Below are 20,185 nucleotides of genomic sequence, written 5' to 3' on the forward strand. Positions count from 1 at the left end.
TTTTAACTTATTTATATATTGAACTCCCCAAATGGGCACTTTCTTCTGTATAATAATTTCTTTTAAATCATAGAAAGTGTTCAATAAATTATACTTTCTATAAGCCATGAATTTATCTTATATATAAAATTTTATTTTTTTCTTCTTCAAATAGTTCAAGTTTTTCTAGTTCACATGCCACATAATACGATATATTTTTTTTAGTGTATACAATATGCTTCCCTCTGTAATTATTCGAAATGATAATTACAATTAAAATTTTTTTGCTCTAAATTAATTAATACTTTCAACTTTCCTTTTCTCTCAATGCATTTATTTACCTTAAACAGTTCCTTAATTATTAAATATTTTAATATTTTTATTTTTATTTCTCTTTATAATCATAATTTTATCTACATTGATTGTTTTCATATTTTTTACTAGTAAGTTCTATGCTTCTGCCAATATTTTCTTTAAATTTTTTTTATTTTTTTTAATTCTTCCACTTTATTATTGTAATATTAGAACATTTTTTTTAAAAACCTACTTTGACTATTTGAACTTTTTCGTAATTATGTTTTACGAAAATAAAAATTTATTATCTTATAATTTTATCTAATTTTCAATATTCTCTTTCAATTTAATAAATTAAATATAACCTTTTTATTATTTTTTTAGTTAATTCCTTTAAATTTTTCATTTCATGTGTTTAAAAATCTTAAGAATCAACGTGATAATTATATAATAAATTATGGAACTTAATATTCTTTCATTTCCACTGCATATAATTATTTCTTCAAATATCTTGTTAATTTTTATAGTATTTAAAAATTTTAATAACTAATAATTACTTAAAAAAAAATACAATGTTTATCAATACTTACTAATCATAAGTCGTTCTTAACTTAATATTTATATTAAACCCTAAACCCACTAAACATAAATACTGGAAAATATTATATAAAATTTCGTCAACAAAAAAAATACAAAATTAAAATCATTTAAATTAAATAACTTGCATCTTTCTGGTATATTAGATTATACCATTTATTTTAATATTTAATAATGATAGTGAAAAAAAAGAAAAAAAAAATGAATATAACAAATTTAGTTTTTTTTTTAGGTTTAACCAATTTATATACATAGATAAATGTAATACTATTTATATTTATCATATTTTTTATGGAAATGTGTTAAGTCCATAAATGGAGTTTTATTTAAAGTATTAAAGAAAAGAAACAAATACATTAATATTAAAAATACATCTACGCAATGTACTATTAGTTTTTTTATAGTACATATTTTTAAAATAAGGTTTATATGTCTTAGACTTAAATTTAATATTACTTGGCATTTATTCTATTAATTCTTCCATGAAACCTTTTGGAAATTAAAATAACTAAAATAATTCGACTAAACTTTTCTAATAAAAAAAAAGTATTTTTTTTTAATTTTTTTATAATAAAACTTTTTATATATCTCTTTTTTATCCGTATAAATTATTTGTGTGTTTTTTTTTTTTTTTAATTCTTTAAAACTGAAATATATAATATTTAATATTTAAAATACAGAATTTTATCCATTAATTTATCTCTAATAAAATATAACTTTCTTTATAGGTAATTTAAAGCATATTTAAGTGAAATTTATTCGATAGAATATTTTTTTGAATTCATTATATTATTTTATATTGTATAAAATATCATAATTTTCATTATTTCTTTTTCTTTTACTTTTTTATTTAAACTAGGAAAACTTTCTTTTAACTCAATATATTTACTCAAGATTAAAGAATAGTCTGATAAAATTAAAAACCATTGATTAAAAAATAAAATTTTATATTATATAAAAATTATAACTTAATATAGAATGTAATACTGTCTCAAATAATATTATAACTCATGAAAATAGCATTCAAGAAAGTATAAAAACCTTCAAAACATACTAAATAAAAGTACAAATAAGTTCACTCTTTTTATTAACATTACTGTTTATTCCTTTTAATTCAGATGCACCAATGTACTTATAAAGGGAAATTAATTTTAAAAATTGTGTTTTTTTTTTTTTTTATTATGACTATTTAAATTAAAATTTAAGAGTATTAAAAAAATATATTTTATTAAAAAATTAGTAATTTAAATATTATCATATTTTCTATGCATAATATCTTTAAAGTATCTTAGTAGCAAAATCAAAACTAAGGATAGATGGCATTGAAAAATTCAAAAAATAGTATGTAATTACTAACGTTAAATATAGAAAAAGAATTAATAATCTAATTAATTGACGGTTAAATGATGAAAATCATTAAAAGAATAAATGAGAGAACAATATAAAGAATATGAGAGGGAATGAAACGAATCCAAATCTAAATAATAATGAGTATGTTTGAAGAAACTAAATAGATATATGAGTACTGTAAGAATTTATTTAAAAAAAAAATTTTTTTTTTTATTTATATGTATTTACATAAATTTCTTTACATGATATTTTTTATAATAAATTATATTGATTTATAATTTTAATATATTTTTTTTTCTTATCTAAATTATCATTTCATTGGTATAATGAAAATTCATTCTTAAATAATATATAATTTTTATTCATTGCTATAAAAAATATGTGTAAGGTGAAAACCTTAATAATATTCCAAAAAAACTATTTTATTTGTATTGCACATATATGTATACATTTATTTATACAGGTGTAAAATAAACTTTAACATTTATGGAATTTATTATATGCTCTTATAATTCTTGAAAAATTATATAACTAATAGATTTATTATAAATAAGTGAACCTATAATTTTGAATTGCAAAATGCAAATATATTTTCTTAAATATTATGTGTGTATAACCATTTCTTTACATAATTTTTAATAATTCAAAGTAATATTTTTTTATAATACTTAAAAATATTATATATCAATATATTTTTTTTTTATCCTATTATCATAAGATAAAAATTAAATGTTCTTTTTTTTTCGGAAAAGGTTGATCTCAGATAAATGGAATCACTAACGTATGTATATTTCCGCTCATCAGAAAGTGACTTCTATTAACAGTATTGTTAGTTCATATTTATTAGACTTTGAATATTGTTTGAATGTCATTTACTTTATTTATTAAATATATATAAGTAGATGGGTTAATAACGCATTTTATTAACTAGGTATTATATATATAAAATTAAAATAATTTTTATATTTACAACTTTCATTATACTTTTAATTCATACCTTTTATATTTAAGAGTATAAATATATCTCAACTTCAATTTCCTAGACTTGTTCATTATTAATACAAGCTTTGTAGACAAATATATTTTTTATCTGTGCTTTATAAAATGTAATGATATCTTCATAAATTATATATGATAGTTACGAAATTATTATTAAAGATAATTCAAGTAAAAAAGTTAGGATATTTCAAGATCATTATTCTTATTAAAGTATTTTTCTTCTATCTTATAATTATTTGTTTAGAATGCTATAATTTACTCTAAAAAAATGTCCCATCCTTTTATTCTTAGAATAATAAATTAGGAGCTTTTAATAAGAACATTTTTCATCTAAAAAAAAGTAGAACATAAATAAATATAAAAAATTGGATTGAATAGATGACTTCATTTTTTATGTGAGTCTTAATTTGTAATATATTTTAAATAAATCTTTTTAAAGTTAACTGCTAATTTTCTGAAAAAGATAATTTTAACATTAAATAATAAATATGAAATTGCAGCACTTTTGAAATAGAATGTGTTCCTTAATTGTTATTTTAACATATTTTTAACTTCACAACACTCGTTTAACAAGATAAAAATAAACAATCATATAATTTTGAACATTTATCTCTCTTCATAATAACTTAGAAAACTATATTCCTTATTTCCCTCCTAAATACAATACATATCAATTTCTCTTTAAGAAAATAAACTGTGATTTTCTGTTATCATGGAAAATATATTTTTATAACAAAAGATTAAATATTAATATGCCTAAAAATTTATTGGAAATCAGTGAGACCAAAATGTTTAAATGCATTTCTTATTTGCTGTATATTATCAAACTATTAATATTGCTTAAATATAAAATGCTGCTTCATTTTTATTCCTTTGATAAATATAGCAATCTTCATAATTAAAATATATATTGTAAATGGCATTATTATAGAAATTATAATGGTAAGTCCCAGTGTAGTCTGTACTTATATTCAGTAATGTTAATTTTATGGTAGTATTTCTATATTTAATTTAACCATTATATTGTTCGTATTAATTATTTATCATTGCTAATTCATTACTCTTAAAACTATACCAACTTTTTTTCTCATTACTATATTTCAATTTCTCTTATTATAATTATCATTATTAAATAGAAATATATAACGTTGATAAAAATTAACATTATCATTCCTATATGATAAATCATCTTCATTTTTTTTTTTTTCGGTTATTATTTTTACTTTAATTATCCATTTTATTTATGAATGTCTTCATGTGTATGATTTCAATTTTATTTTTTTCGTTATTGAAGTATAAATACCACAACGTGTTACTACTATATAGATTTGTCACTAAAATTAAAAAAAATTTCTAAATATGAATGTTACACATTGAATTATTATCTATTCTTCTTTTTTATAATTATAAAAAATTTCTTCAATATTATTTTTATTATCATTTTAGAATAATATTAATCACATGACAACAAAAACCTGATGAAATTTAAATTAACAGTGGTTATCATACAATTTATTTTAATTTGCTTCATATTATCTTATTTAAAGGAAAAATAATATATCATGATGTACATCATATGTAATTTTTTGGAATAATTCTCACATCTATGCTAATTTTTGTGATTGCTTAATTTATCTGTATACTTTTTTTTTTTTTTTTATGTTAATTTCAGAGTTGTTTGTTATTATAAACTTTTCCATTTTTACCAAAATAAAATCTTATTCTTATTTATTTTTTTCATAATTTTCTCAATTTAAAGAAAAAAAAAACTTCATATATTCAACATAAAACACAACAAATAAATTAGAATAATTCTGGTGTAATTTATCATATATGTATTTGTGCAGTTAGTAAAACTTTTTTTTAATAGTTTGCAATGATCTGTTAAGTTTTTAATATTATATCAATAGCCAAAAAATAAATATTAGTTTAATAAGAAATAGTTATCCTTTATTTTTTAATTTCTATGGCTTATGTAGGGTGATGAGTTTTCGTAAGTATTTTTTTTTTTTTTTTCTATATACAAATATGGAATAATTATTATTTCATGAATTTTAAATGCCATTACAATTTATTCACCCATTCATCATCAAATATATCATTTAAAATTTATATATATATATATATATAAACAAAACAAAACAAAAAAATACTTGGTATATTTAAGTTTTATTTATTATTATTGTAACAATATAACTATAAACATAAAGCATATTCTAAGTCTTACAAAAGTGTTATAAAATTTTCCATTGAATACTCAATATTTGTAATTTTATAAATAACTCACATATTTTTAAAGGTTTTTTTTTTTTTTTATTATATGTTTTAATACATATAAATACATGTCAAAAAATAAATTCATTCCCACTTTTTTTATTATTTTTCAAATATATTTAATTTTATATATGTGTGTATTTCATTCTCTTTTATGTATATTTTTAAAAATTTTTTTATAGAATAACTACTTTTATACTGGCTCCTAATTGAACATGGTTTCTCTTCTTTTCTAACACATTACTATTATTTAAGATATATAAATATTTTTCTACTTCCGAAGTATGGCCATTAATTATTTTTTCTTAGAACGAAAAAAATTGATATTGTTTTCATGTTTAAAATAAATCTTTGCTTTATATTCCTCGAAGATAAATCAATAATACAACACTTTTTATACTTTTCATATTCAGAATTTTTATAGTAACATTTTCAAATATAATCATAAATAAAATGGTATCATAATCAATAATAAAAATAAACAAATCTAAATCAAATAATTCAAATATCTTAAAAACGGAAATCAAAAATATTGAAAGACATAGTACGAAGTGATAAGTCAAAAACTCGAAAACAACTATTTTTAAATTAATTAAACAGAAAAAAATAGACTATAAAAATAAATATTTCTTAATTTAGTAAAAAATGTAAATTAAGAACTGCTCTAAAAAAAAAAAAAAAAAAATACAATATTGTAGAAAATACATCTATTATCTATTTCATTAAGTTATCTTAATATTTTTCTTAACAGAGATGTCTCTAATATGTCTAAAGTCATAATTGAGATGTCTCTAAGATGTCTAAATTCATAACTGAGATGTCTTTAACATATATAAATTTAAAATCATTAATCTTTCATGTATCATCACATCTTATGTCACATATAAATTAAATTGCATGTTTTCAAAAAAAAATTTCCTTCATAATTGAGTTACTACATTTATAAATTGGTTTATTAAATTACCTGTTCACTTTTAAATTGAACTCATAAGTTAAACTTAATTATTTACTTATGGCAATTATTCATATTTTAACACACAGTGTTAACATAAAAATAAACACTTTTATGCTGTATGAATACAAAATATTTCTAATAAAAATATTACACCCTATTGTTTTCATTTTTCGTGCCATATCAAGATAATTCATAATAAGCTGTATCACAAAAAAAAAATACTCATTTTTTTTTTTTTTCTTGTAACCATTAACTTTAGCTGTATAGTTGGTTTACACTCTTGAACATTTCGTGTACGTCGTTGATACCATTTAAACTTCGTAAAGTTACTTATGTACATAAAAAGATTAATAACCAAATTTATAAACAATATATAAATGATCTTTAAAAAAATTAAAATAAAAAAAAGGATTTAAAATAATTATTGTTATTTTTACAATAGTAATTTTTAAATAAAAAAAAATTGTTTTTTTCTTAAACTAAATACAGTAATATTATGTAAAAATAACCACAGTACTTTATATTACACTGAAAAAAATTAAAAAAAGAATTTTTATTAATGTAGGATTTTTTCCAATTCAGAAATAAAACAACCAAATATGGAATCCTTAACTAGTAGTTCTTTAAATGATAGTCAAAGTATTAAGGAGCAAGTTAAAACTCTTGTTGATAAACTTTTACTAGTAGGAAAAATTGAATCAGATAATTGCAACAAATTACTTCAGTTATATGCTCCTCAATCAGCATGTGAAAATATTTTGAGAAATGTTGCATATATGTGTATGGCTACCTTATTTTTATCTTTTATGATGATGCTTTTGGGAACTATAAGAAACGTATGAAAAAATTCACACTTTTAAATTTAAGCATTTTCTCTATTTTTTTTAATTATTTATTTAAATTAGAATTCCGCAAATATAAAATAAAAAAAAAAAATTTTAGAAATCCATTTTTTTTATTTATACTATAGAATCCAAAATATAGGGAAAGAGGGTATAGGTGTTTTTGCTATAATAAAAATGATACATCCGATGAGGAGGATGAAGAGGATGAAGAAGATGATGAATATGAAAAACATGATGAATATGAAGAGTATAATGAGATTGGTGAACCATAATGATAATGTAAATAACATCTATCATTTATATATGTGATTTAAGAAATTTTATCTTAAAAATATGAATTTTATATATTTTTTGATGTAACATATATTTATTATTATCCATACAAATAGAATTTGTGATCAACTTTCTGATATTTAATTTCTAGTTTAGGGTATGTGGTTTATTTAGGTTATATTCTTTTTTTTTTTTTATGCTTTCTCTCATCAAGGTATTGTTAATCATTTTTTCTTTAAGAACTACTCTTATACTATGTAGGATTGAACTTTTTCTTTCTATATTTAATTTTTTTTTTTTTTTGGTACGAAATAAACATTATATCAAAGATAAATTTGTTTGAAGAAATGTAATTTTCCTTGAATTCGTAAGATTTTTACATGTTATTGACAAATTTTATTGTATATGTATTCTTTTAGTTACTTATTTAGATTTTATATTTATGAAAATCTCATTTAATAATAATTTAAAGAGATAAACATTTTATCTGTAGTTAAAAAAAACATCTATCATTGTAAACTATAAGTTTTAGAAAATTTTTAAAATATCCTTACCACATATTTTTTCTACATAGTCTTGAATATCTCTTATTTTATTCACACTTTATAATTAAGAAAATAAAAAACACGTTATGCTAATTCTTTAAGTTTTTTCTTTAATAAGTTAATCAAATATTTCATATACATATTTTAAGTATTATAAAAACTCAAGATTAACTTTATTAAGTCTACTGAAGGGATTTTAATCTTACTTTTATATTCTTAGATAAAATTCCATTTAACTATTATGTTTAATTGAATATTATTCACTCATAAACTCCGTTATTTTTTAAAAAATACTTAAAACTTTTTTTTAATAGTTTCGAATTCAAATAAAGAAATAACTATTTATATATTTCAATTTATTATATACTTTCATGGATTCTTCATAAATTGAAGTATCACTTATATTAGAAAAAGTGTTAATCCTTCGTATAAAATTCGTATTTTACATTTAAAATATAAACGATATAATGTTTAAATTGTAGCACACATAAATAACTTATTTTTAATAATTCAAATATATATTTATATTAATAAATATAATGAGTTTTAATATCCATTTATATAAATAAAATTTTTCTATTTCTTCTTTAATAAATATTAATGACTTATCCTCATTTCTAATTATATTAGAAAAAATTATTATAAACATATGTGATAAATTGAGTATTTTTTATTATATATTCTTTATATTATATGAAATGTAAATTAAATCCAAGATAAATACCCTTTATATAAAAACATATAAAGTTTAAGATTCTTTAATAATATTAAATTCTTCTTTAGTTAATAAGAACAACTAAGAGAATTTAAAATTTTTTCATTTCTCCTTCTTCTAATGCTATTCCTATACTTAATTACCCATATTCAAATTCTAAATTATAAGTAAAAATAAAAAATACTATATGTATATAAATATAAAACGGCTAATTTAGTGAAATAAAAGTATAAATACATATTTCTACAAAAAAAAAAAAAAAAAGTAAAGCATAAAACATTAATTTTTATTATATTATTTTTTTAAAAAATGTAAAAAATAATAAAACAAAAATTATAGTCACTAATTTCATAAAATTAGTACTTTTATAAAAATTTTTTTTTAAATCTTTGATTTTTATATTTTAGATTACTAATATTAGTAATCAAAACATTTTCATTTAATATTTTTCTTAAATTGTTATTTTTGTATAATTATAAATTAATTAACCGTTTACATAAAGGAAAAAAAAAAAAAAAAAACAATCCGATTACAATAATCAAAATGGCAATAAAAAAAATTTTAAAATAAAAGAAATTTATATAAAGATTAAAAATATCACACAATGAAATTGTGGAAAAATAATATCTTCACAAAAATTAAAAAAATAAAAAAACTGAAAAAAAATGCATGTTATTAATTATATTAACAATATTTTATAATTAAGCATAATTACTTTACAATGCTTTTAGAATTAATAAGAAAAACTAAATTAAAACTGAGAACATAAAATAAAAAATGGTTTTATTCGAGAGAAAAAAAGAGTCTAAAATGTTATTTGTTTAATATTATTAATAAATATTTCTTTGTGATAAGTTGCTATAACTCTCAAAATTTCATTAATACTTTCATCATTAACTTTAACATGAAATGGGACCGACAAATATAAATGGTATAAATTTGTTTTAATACAGTAAAATTTTTCATATTCACTTTCTATGTATATTTGTGCCGGTAATTTAGAATCTCTTAATATGTCATCACATTTTTGGTATACTCTAAAAATTCTTTTTATTTTATCATAGTTAATTTTAGAACTATAATATTGTTTTAAATATGGAATATAATAACATAAATGAATAATGTCTATACCACGAATTTCTGGAAGTATAAATGGAGAATTATTTGAAGCTTTTATGATTTCATCATAACATCCTGTACTGATCAACATCTAAAAAAAAATAAATTTATAAAAATGAATTTTTATTATAATTTGAAACCTTCAAAAAAGCACTTATCCATACTAATTTTTTGTCATTATACATGTGCATTTTATTATTTTTAATCTTTTTAGCTAACCGATTCAATCATAGAAGTATGTCTAGAAAGATAAAAAAAATCTCGAGATGATGCATAAGAGCATATGTAAACACAGCAGATCTTTTTTTTTATATAATTAATATAAGCATATAAAAATAAGCTTCAAACAAAAAAAAAAGGAAAAAACAAATGTGATTAAATGAATATAAGAGAAAAAAATTTTATATGATTACAAAATAGTTTTTTGTGTTTGAACAAATTAATAATACATATATAAGAATATTATTAAAATATTATAATAAAATTTTTTTTTTTAGTAATTTTAGTACTTTGGATTGTAAATGGGTAAGCAAATAGGTGTCCATGATTCTGCATTTTTAAAAGATTTCATTGATGTTATCATATTTATAAGAATAATTATATCCATTGAATAAATGGTATATTTAGATATTGATAAACCTATAATTTTATCATTTATAATTAAGAATGATAATAAAACATTATTAATTTTGAAGCTTGAAATCCAATTATGTATTTTATTACGATATTCCTGTTTTAAAGGTAAAGGCTCAAATCCGTCAAAAATTGAATACATATTTTTAGAACATGATGATATTAAATTACTTATAAGTAAATCAGCGCCATCCAACAAATACCTTATGTCAAAAGATGGTTTTATTTGAAAAGATTTGTCAATGCTCTTTGTTAATAATGATATAATTTGAAAATAGATATAATTTAAAATATTCAAGATATAATTATTACTTTCATTAACTTTAGAAATGCATACTAAATATAAAACCCCCTTATCTAAATAAACTACTTTAGTATTTTTACTTATAATGTATTTTAATGTATTTTTTGTATTATGTTCATTGATTTTTTTATTTACTTTATTATCTCTGTTTATATGTGAGAAAGAAAAAGATTCAATTTTAGATATAATAGCAAGTAATGTTCCATAAAAACTTGTTAAATTTTCTTCATTTCCATATCTCGTAAAAACTGGCTTTCCTGAATATGTAAAAATAAAAAAATGCCTTTTATGCTTATACCATAATGGATTTGTTTGATCTTCATTAACCCTTTTTTTCTTCAATAAAAAATTTGAATTATTTATATTACCTTGAAAATCATTTTCGGGATAATTTAGAATATCAATTTTATTAGATTTTTCATTTTCTATATCTTTATTTTGTTCTTTCATATTACTTTTTTCATGTAAATTTGATTTTTCAATGATTATTTCTTCATTATTAATATTTATGTTGGTTCCTTTATTAGAATTTTTTAAATCATTTATTAATGATTCATCTTTCAGTAATTTCTCTTTTTCAATTTCATTCACATTTTCTTTGTCTTGCTTTTTATTTTTTTCTTCTTCCTCTTCCACTTTTTTTTTTTGCTTTAAATCATCAATGTTAATTGAGTCATTTTTTCCATCATATAAAAATTTTTTTTTCTCTTCCGATATGAAATTTACCACACCATTATTTGGTGTATTTTTAGTAGATAAAAAATTATCCTGAAGTTTGATACTTTGTCCATTTAAGTTTTCATTTGTATTTAATACATTCTTTTTATTTCTTAGAAAGGAAGTGTGTTCATAAAATTTATTGTTATTAACATTAAAAAAAGAATTTTCTGAGTCTTCATTTTTATATTCATCAAATTTTGTAATTTCATTTACTTCATTTTTTAATGATGGTGTATAATCATTATCCATGCAAAATTTGCCGTATTTATTCTTGCTTGATGAATAATCTTTATCTCTTAAAAAATCATTATTTTTAAAGTTTTTTTCGTAAGTGTGATTACTGTTTGATGTTACTTCATTTGGTTTTTCTCTAAAAAAAAATTCAAGATAGTCATCTATGTTTGAATTGTAAGTTTCATTATTTAACGAAAAGTTTTGCTCTCCCTCCAATAAATCTTCATTATCATTAAAAATCTGATCTGATTGACATTTTATTTCATCCATACCTTTTGCATCATAAAATTTTATATCATCATTTATGAAAGAATATGTATCTTCACTATTACAATTTATATTACCATTCTTTATTACACCAACCTCTGATTTTGGCTCTTCATTTAAACTTAAATTATTGAAGTTATTTATGTTTCTGTTTTCGTGTTTTTCATTTTCCTTTTTACTAGATGTAATTTCCATCTTTTTTTTTTTTTTTAATACATACAATTAAAAAAAAACAAACAATAAAAGTTCTTGTATATTTTATTAATTATTGTATTTTTTTTTTTTTTTCTACTATAAAGGAACCAGCAATTTAAGTATTATTTTTGTATATTATCATTTTTACTTTATTTATTTTTTTTTTTGTATTCAATATAAAATAAAACAGATAGTAATAATTTATGTATATTTTTAATTATATTATTCTTTTCTTTTCCTTCTTTTTTTATAGAAAAAATTATTTTTGCTTATATTTAAATTAGTATTTTTTTTTAATATTATTGAAGTGTTTATAGCATTTTAAAGATTCAAAAAAAAAAAAAAAAAAATTGTTTTAAATGAAAATTAGTGAAAAATATAGGAAAACAGTCTTTTTTATTTTTAACAACAAAAATAAAAATAATGGAAAAACAAAGAAATTAATTAAAAAATTATATATATATATATATATATTTATGGAAAGAAGTGTAATTAAAGAAAAATTATATTTTTAATCATAGTACAATAAAAAAAAAAAAAAATAAAATAATAATAAAAATATATAAATAATATTAAACACACAAAATAAATGACATAATAAAAATTTAAAAAAAGTATATATGTGAAATTAATCATAAGTATTTTAATTATTTGAATTTAAAAGTAAAATTCTCTTAAAATATATATCATTTTTGAAAAATCAAAAAAAAAAAAAAAAATTATTTTTTTTGAAATTTCATTGAATTTCATTTTACTTCATAATAAATTTTAATATTCTTATTATATATATTTTATTTATGTATTTATATTAGTTTCCTTGTTGAAAATAAGAATTTGATAAAGAATACAAAATCGTATAAAAATGATTTACATCTTTTATAATAACAGGAAAATTATTTTGTCTTTCTGTTGTATTAAAATGCTCATTCAATTGTAAAGATAGTTCTAATTTATTCTTTTTAAAAAAATACAAAGGTTTTTTAAATTCATAATTCTTGCTATACAAATTATAATTACCAACTACATATAAGCCAAACCTTGCTCTTGAAAATGCAACAATCAATCTTTTAATATTTTTCAAATAACCAATACTTTTTGATCTAACTAAAGAAATTATTACATAATCGTTTTGTTTTCCTTGATACTTGTCAACTGTTGTAACTTTTTTAGGCATTCCTATTAATTTATTATATAAACATTTTTTTTTTAAAATATCTAGTATTAATTCTTTTTGACCATTATAAGTTGTCAGAATTGTTATTACGTCGTTAGAATAGCCTATTAATCTCATATACATAAAAATGGCAACAGCCATTTCTGCTTCTAGCAAGTTTTGATAAAAATAAGGTATTGGTGTGTATTCTTGTGATTCAACGTGTATAAATTGATAAGTATATGTAAAACCTGGATTAAATTTTTTTAAAAAATTTTCTTTTATGCACTCCAAATTTTGTATTTGTATATTATATTTACTATAGAAAAATTTATAAATATTACATAATTCATCCCTCATACGTCCTTGCTCATTTAAATATATGGAAGGTAATTCTAATCTTAAAAACCTTTTATATAAAGATTGTTCATAATTAGCATAATTTTTTATATATTTATTTTTTATAATAGGAGGTAGCTGGTTTGAATCTCCGACAAAAATAATTCTTTTTAATTTACTTTTATAATATCTATTTTCTTGAAGTAATAATGGCAAAAATGTATCGTTCTCAGTTATTTGTGTGCATTCATCTATAATAATATTATCGAAGTAAAACTGTAATTTTGCTATTTTGCTTCTGTTTATACTCGCATGTGTGCAAGTTAACGCAATGACTCTCGCTAATTTTGCTATTATATAAACTCCTCTTTCCCTTTGATTCTTTAAAACTTCAAATGCCCTACAATCTTTTAAATGATTGAAATATTTTATCAATTTCCTTAAATAATATTTGCATACATCAAAATCATTAGAATTGTTTTTAAATATTATTTCATTCGCATCCCCTTTAAAACTGTTATAATTATGTTCATCAATTACTTCATTTTCTATCTCTATTTTATAATCTTCATCATTTATTGAAATCTCTTTTTTTATATTTTTCTCGTCTGAAACTTTTTGATTCATTTCCTCTTTATTTTCATCTTTTTTAAAGTTCTCTTTAATAATGATACTTTTTTTAATTTCCTCTTCGTTCTTTTTCTTCTTATTTATATTTAGATTTTGTTCAGTATACTCCACTAAATTTTCGGAACTTTTTGAATCTACATTTTTATCATAAAAGCTATTTTTGTGATCTAAATATTGAGTAATACTTATTTTTTTTAACTTCAAATTTAAATATTTTTTAAAAGGAAATAAAATATTATATATGCTCAAATTTAATACTTTCAGTTGATCTTCAGGATGTATTAAATAAAAATATGATTTATCTTCAGCTAATAATTTTAATTTCTTTATTTCCTTATAACTTCGTTCTTCTGTAAGATTGTTTTCCCAAATAATATCATTAACATTTGGAAATTCCTTTAAATATATTTTTGGGCATAAAAATAAGTTGTATATGTCATAATCATCAATAGACGATAATATATATGATCTAAAAAAACTATTAATGCTCTCGCTTTGTTTAAAAATATCAACATATTTAAAAAAATTTGCGATGCGTTTTTTTATGTTGCTTTCATAATATTGGTTAGAAGATAAGCAATTATATATTTTTTGGCTATTAATTGATTCTGATAATAAATTTATTTCATTTAATAATTTTTTTCTGAAATCAATCATATAATTTATTCTTCCATATTTTGAAAAATTAAAATTTTCATCTTCATCATTGAAATTATTACCCGCTTCATATATATTGAAATAGTCTTCACCATTATCCTCATTTAAATTTTTCTCTATTTCTTCAATGTGCATTCTTAAATTTTCAATATCTAATTCTCCCATTCCTACACGACATAAATATTTTTGATGAATAAAGTTTTCTTTGACAAGTAAATTAAAAATGTAATTTAAACAACTATTGCTGTGTGTACATATAAGAATTTTTTCTTTCTTTTTATTATTAAATAATATATTGATGATTTTATTTAATATACTAGTTTTCCCACTTCCAGGAACACCTTCAATTATTGTAAAACCTTCATATATACCACTTTTTATACATTCTATTTGTCTTTCTGTATATTGTATTTTTTTTTTTATTAATTGATTTTTTCCATTAATTTTGTTGAAAAAATCAATATTAGTGCTATTTTTTTTTTTTGTATGAACTAGTAATCCTTCTAATGGATAATTTGGGTCATCATAAATTTTATTTTGTATTCTATATATACCATCTTTTACTCCTAAATGCTTTATACAATTTTCTAAATTTTTTTCAAATATATTTTTTATACTATTATGGTCATTGATCATAATAACTTCCTGGGTATCACATCGTTCCATACAGCTATTAACAATATTACCATTATTTAATTCACTTTTATTAGTTAACGTATCATCAATTTGACAATTTTTTGAAATTTGATTTTTTCTATTTCTTTCATTTTCCATTTTACTCAAATAATTATTTAGAATTAAAAAGTATTTTTTATATTTATACTCAAAATGAAAAATAAAAAAATTTTCATATTGATAAACAACCTTGATATTTGATAATAAATTTGAAGTGAAATCCATGTTGTGAATCTTGTACTTATTAATTATGCATATATGATAAAATAAACTTTCAAGTATACTTTTTTGTAATTCACTTTTTTGGAGGCATTTTTTTTCATCTTGATATTTTATAGGAATATAACTTAAGTATAAAGGTTCAATATATTCATTTAATAAGTTTTTTACATCTATTTTATTATCATTTAATACATTTATGTATGATGCATCAATACACAGATATGCCACATTGGTTGTTTTAAGTATATGCTTAATATTTAAAAAAGTATTTAAATAATTAATATCTTCAATATTGTTTTTTATAAAATTTAAATTAGATTTATTATATATAATTTGTTTTCTTAACATTTTCATTGAATTTGATTCATCAGAAATTTGTTCATTTAAACTCTGTTTATCTGTACTTTCTTCATTTGAATTTTCTTCGCTTGAACTAATTTTATTAGAAATATTTTCATCAGAACTGTATTCATTTGAATTATCTTCATTTAGACTTTCTTCACTTGAATTTTCTTCATCCGAATTTCTTTCATTATATATATTTTTATTAGGCAATGCCTTTTGATAATATTTTAATGAATTATCACAATAACCCAAAAAAATATCATGCACCCATCGTGGTATAACGGCATCATCAGGATTCATAATTAATGTTTTAATATTATTTAAAATATAAACAAAATTGTTTTCCTTTTGTTTTCTTCTTATAAGTAAATTAAATGAGCTATATATTTCAGGGTTATTTAAAATATCCTTTTGATACTGCATATAATCTAAATAAACTGTAATTTTTTTCAAGTTAATATTTTCATCATTCATTTCTTCATTATTTTCTGCAAAATTCGAATATTTTAATACTTCACAACCCCTTACATAATTAATTCCTAATAATTTTTTTAAATCATTATCATCAATAACATTTAATTTATTCCTATAATGATTTGTATAATTTTTTACACAAACTAAAAATAATATATCAGAAGATCTAATCATATTCCATTCATGATGAACTTTTTCATAACATTTATATGTTAGATCTATTACTATTTCTGCTATAACCTTTTTACTATTATTATCAACACTTATAATTTTAAATGAATCAATTTTATTACTCATTCGTCTTTCATTTGCAAAATAGGTATTTTCTATTTTATTAATATCATTTATTATTGAATTTAGTTGATATTCATTATATACAATATCACTGTTTGAAAAATTTTCATAATTATTCATTTGTTCATTTTCTAAGTCTCCTTTTTTTCTTTTTTTTTTCATAACATTATCGTTATTTATATATTCCTTATTTACTGTATTTCCCAATTTTTTCTTTTCATTTATTTCTTTATTTTTACTATTTTCATCTATTTCAAAAACATAGTTACAAATAGTGTTTTCATTCACCTTTCTATTTTTTGGATTTGTCTCATAAACATATTCAATTATATTTTTTCTTATATCATAATAACTTTGCAATTTGAATAAATTGTAAATCCTATAAATATAGTCATTAATACATAAGTATTGTAAATTTAATTTAAACAAAGGTTTTGTATAAATGACAATTTTTTTTTTTTTTAAATCATCTTTAGTATCAATTAAAATATTTTCAAATAAATCCTTTTCATTTGGATATTCACATTGTTCATTAATATCTTCAAATATGTTATTTTTAAAACTTAAATTTTCAATTAATAAAATTATGTAAAATAATTTTCTTTTTCTATTAAATATATTTAAATTTTGAAATAAGTAGTGACTAATATATTTTTTATTAAGTGATGATTCTTCATATATTTCTTGTTTTTTCTCAAGTTTTTCCTCTGGAGAGATAAAATATTTTAAACTTTCGCATAAAAATAATAATTCTTTTTTTTCTAATTTTGAAAAATTCTCAAACATTTCATTTTTCTTGTCCATTATAAAAACTGATTTTAAGTAATAATTTTTTAGTATATTGTGATCTTTAAAATATTTATAGCAGAAAGTTTGAAAATACTCAAAATTTTTATAGTGATCATTATTTATTTCTAAATAACTTAATGGATTTCCTGAAAAATTATCTATATACATTTCAATGAAATACATTAGTAATTTTATTAATTCTTTAAATTTTCTTTTTTTGTTTAAACTAGAAATTTTACAATAAATATGTACATTAAAATATTTTATAAAAATATATAATACTCTTCTTGAATAAAGCTGGCTTAGCAAATCAATAAAAAACTCTATACATTTTTCAATAAATAAAATAATAAACTTAAAATTTTTGTCGCAGTATCTTCCTCTTTTTTTTTTTTTTTTTTTTAAAACAAAATTTTGCTTTTTGTGCTTCAATTTATTTTCATATTGTAAAAAAATATTTAAAACTTCTTCTTTTTTATATTCATTACAATTTAAGTAACTTTTGTGTATTTCATCCTCACTAGAACAATTTAAATAATTCTTAATACAACTCTCATCGTAATCTTCATCATTATTAGTACCATTTTGTTCATATTCATTAAAATTATTAATTTTATTAAAAATTTTATTTTCATATAAAAATTCATCTTCATTCATATTTTCATATTCGCTAATACCATTTTCATCATTAATATTATCATTATTTAGGTGTGTAACTTCGTTAGTATTATTTTTATTTTCTATATATTTATTTTCATCAAAAAAAATATCATTATCTTCAATTTTTTCGTCATGGAAGTTTAATTTTTCTAAAAATACACTGATATTATTATTTAAAATATCAATATCCTCATCAGAATTATCCAACGTGACGTTTTCAAATTCATTTTCACTGAATGAAGAAATAGAAGAATTATCTATTTCATCAAACTCTTCACATTTTTGTTCTAAATTATCTAAAACTAATAAAAAATAATTTATTAAGTTATAAAAAAAATCATTTTTATTTATAAATAAAATTATATTTTCATCAAATTCTACTTTTCTATCGCATTTTTTTTTTTTTTTGTATTCTGAATTTTCATTTAATTTAATTTCTGAACTATCTTCACATATGATGGAATTACAAGTATAAATTTTTAAGGAATTAAAACTTTTGTAATTTAAATATTTTTTTTCAACATTTTTTAAAAGATTTGTAAAAAGTGTTTTAGATTCTTTATTTTTTTTAAAAAGAAAATTATTTAAATAACTGTAATTAATATGATTCCATATAAGAGGATTACATAAATCTAAGCACAATTTAAATAGAAATTTTTTATCTATGCTTGAATATATATTTATAAAAAATTGAACAACGAAAGATTTCTCTAAAAAACTTAATTTAAATAATGTTTTTCTATGATTTAGTAATTTTTTATGTAAATTTACATCTTTTATACTTAAGTTTTTCATAAATTCATTTAAAATAAAATTATAATTAATTAATTTAAGTGTGTTAAAAAATAAACTATTAAATTTTTCTATAAGAAATTCTTTATATAACTTGTTTCTTTCATTTATTTCACTGTCTTCTTCTTCTGTATAATTGCTGTTTTCAATTTCAACTAATTTTTCAAATTCATCTATTTTGTTGTATATTATCTGATCCCATATTTCATATTTTCCTTTTTCTTCATATTTATAGCAAATAAAAATAATTAACGACAATATATGCTTTATATACACACTTGTTTTTTTATTTGATTTTGTATAACAAAAAAATAAGCTGTTATTATCCAAAATATAAAAATCATCATACATATTATAATACGGCCACAATATTTTTTCAAAATATTGTGAATTTTCTAATTTTTTCAAATATTTGGAGTTAAAATTTCTTTTTTTTAAAAAATCATAAGTTTTTCCTATAAAATTTAATATTTTTGAAATTTTCGTTTTTTCTTCATTTTCTATGTTATCACTTTTTTTTTTTTTTATATATAAAAAAAACTTAAAATCTATATGTTCGATCAAAAATCTAAAATTAGAAGAGTTTTTTATATGTTTTTTTATTCTATCATTTTTATCTTTATTGTTCTCTAAATCATTTTCACAAACGTCATTTTTAATTATATTTTCATTATCAACAATACAAGTGCTTGGCTTTTCGTTTTCTCCTAAATTATTTTTTAAAGTTATTTTTTCTGATTTTAATACTTTTGAATTATTATTCATTTTAAAATTTCTTTTTCATCTTTTTAATGTTTTTTTTAAAATTGCATTATTTGCTTTTGGAAATTTTAAGTTTTTGAGAGTATTTCGTAAAT

The 20,185-nt window shown here is 19.0% G+C and overlaps 2 protein-coding genes across 2 annotated transcripts; both read right to left on the reverse strand.

Moving 5' to 3' along the window:
- Positions 1-9,631: 9,631 nt before the first annotated feature.
- PRELSG_1245000 (vacuolar fusion protein MON1, putative) lies at positions 9,632-12,298 on the reverse strand (the record flags this gene model as incomplete). The annotated part of the gene is made up of 3 exons (XM_028678255.1): positions 9,632-10,036; positions 10,165-10,285; positions 10,455-12,298. 3 exons carry the CDS (start codon positions 12,296-12,298, stop codon positions 9,632-9,634), a joined length of 2,370 nt encoding a protein of 789 aa, XP_028534563.1.
- An 808-nt stretch (positions 12,299-13,106) lies between these two features.
- Positions 13,107-20,093, reverse strand: PRELSG_1245100 (P-loop containing nucleoside triphosphate hydrolase, putative; the record flags this gene model as incomplete). Its single annotated transcript, XM_028678257.1, has 1 exon — positions 13,107-20,093. The coding sequence occupies one exon, from the start codon at positions 20,091-20,093 to the stop codon at positions 13,107-13,109; it is 6,987 nt and encodes a 2,328-aa protein (XP_028534564.1).
- Between the last annotated feature and the right edge of the window lie 92 nt (positions 20,094-20,185).

This window comes from Plasmodium relictum, assembly GCF_900005765.1.
Source record: "Plasmodium relictum strain SGS1 genome assembly, chromosome: 12".
Lineage (NCBI taxonomy): Eukaryota > Apicomplexa > Aconoidasida > Haemosporida > Plasmodiidae > Plasmodium > Plasmodium relictum.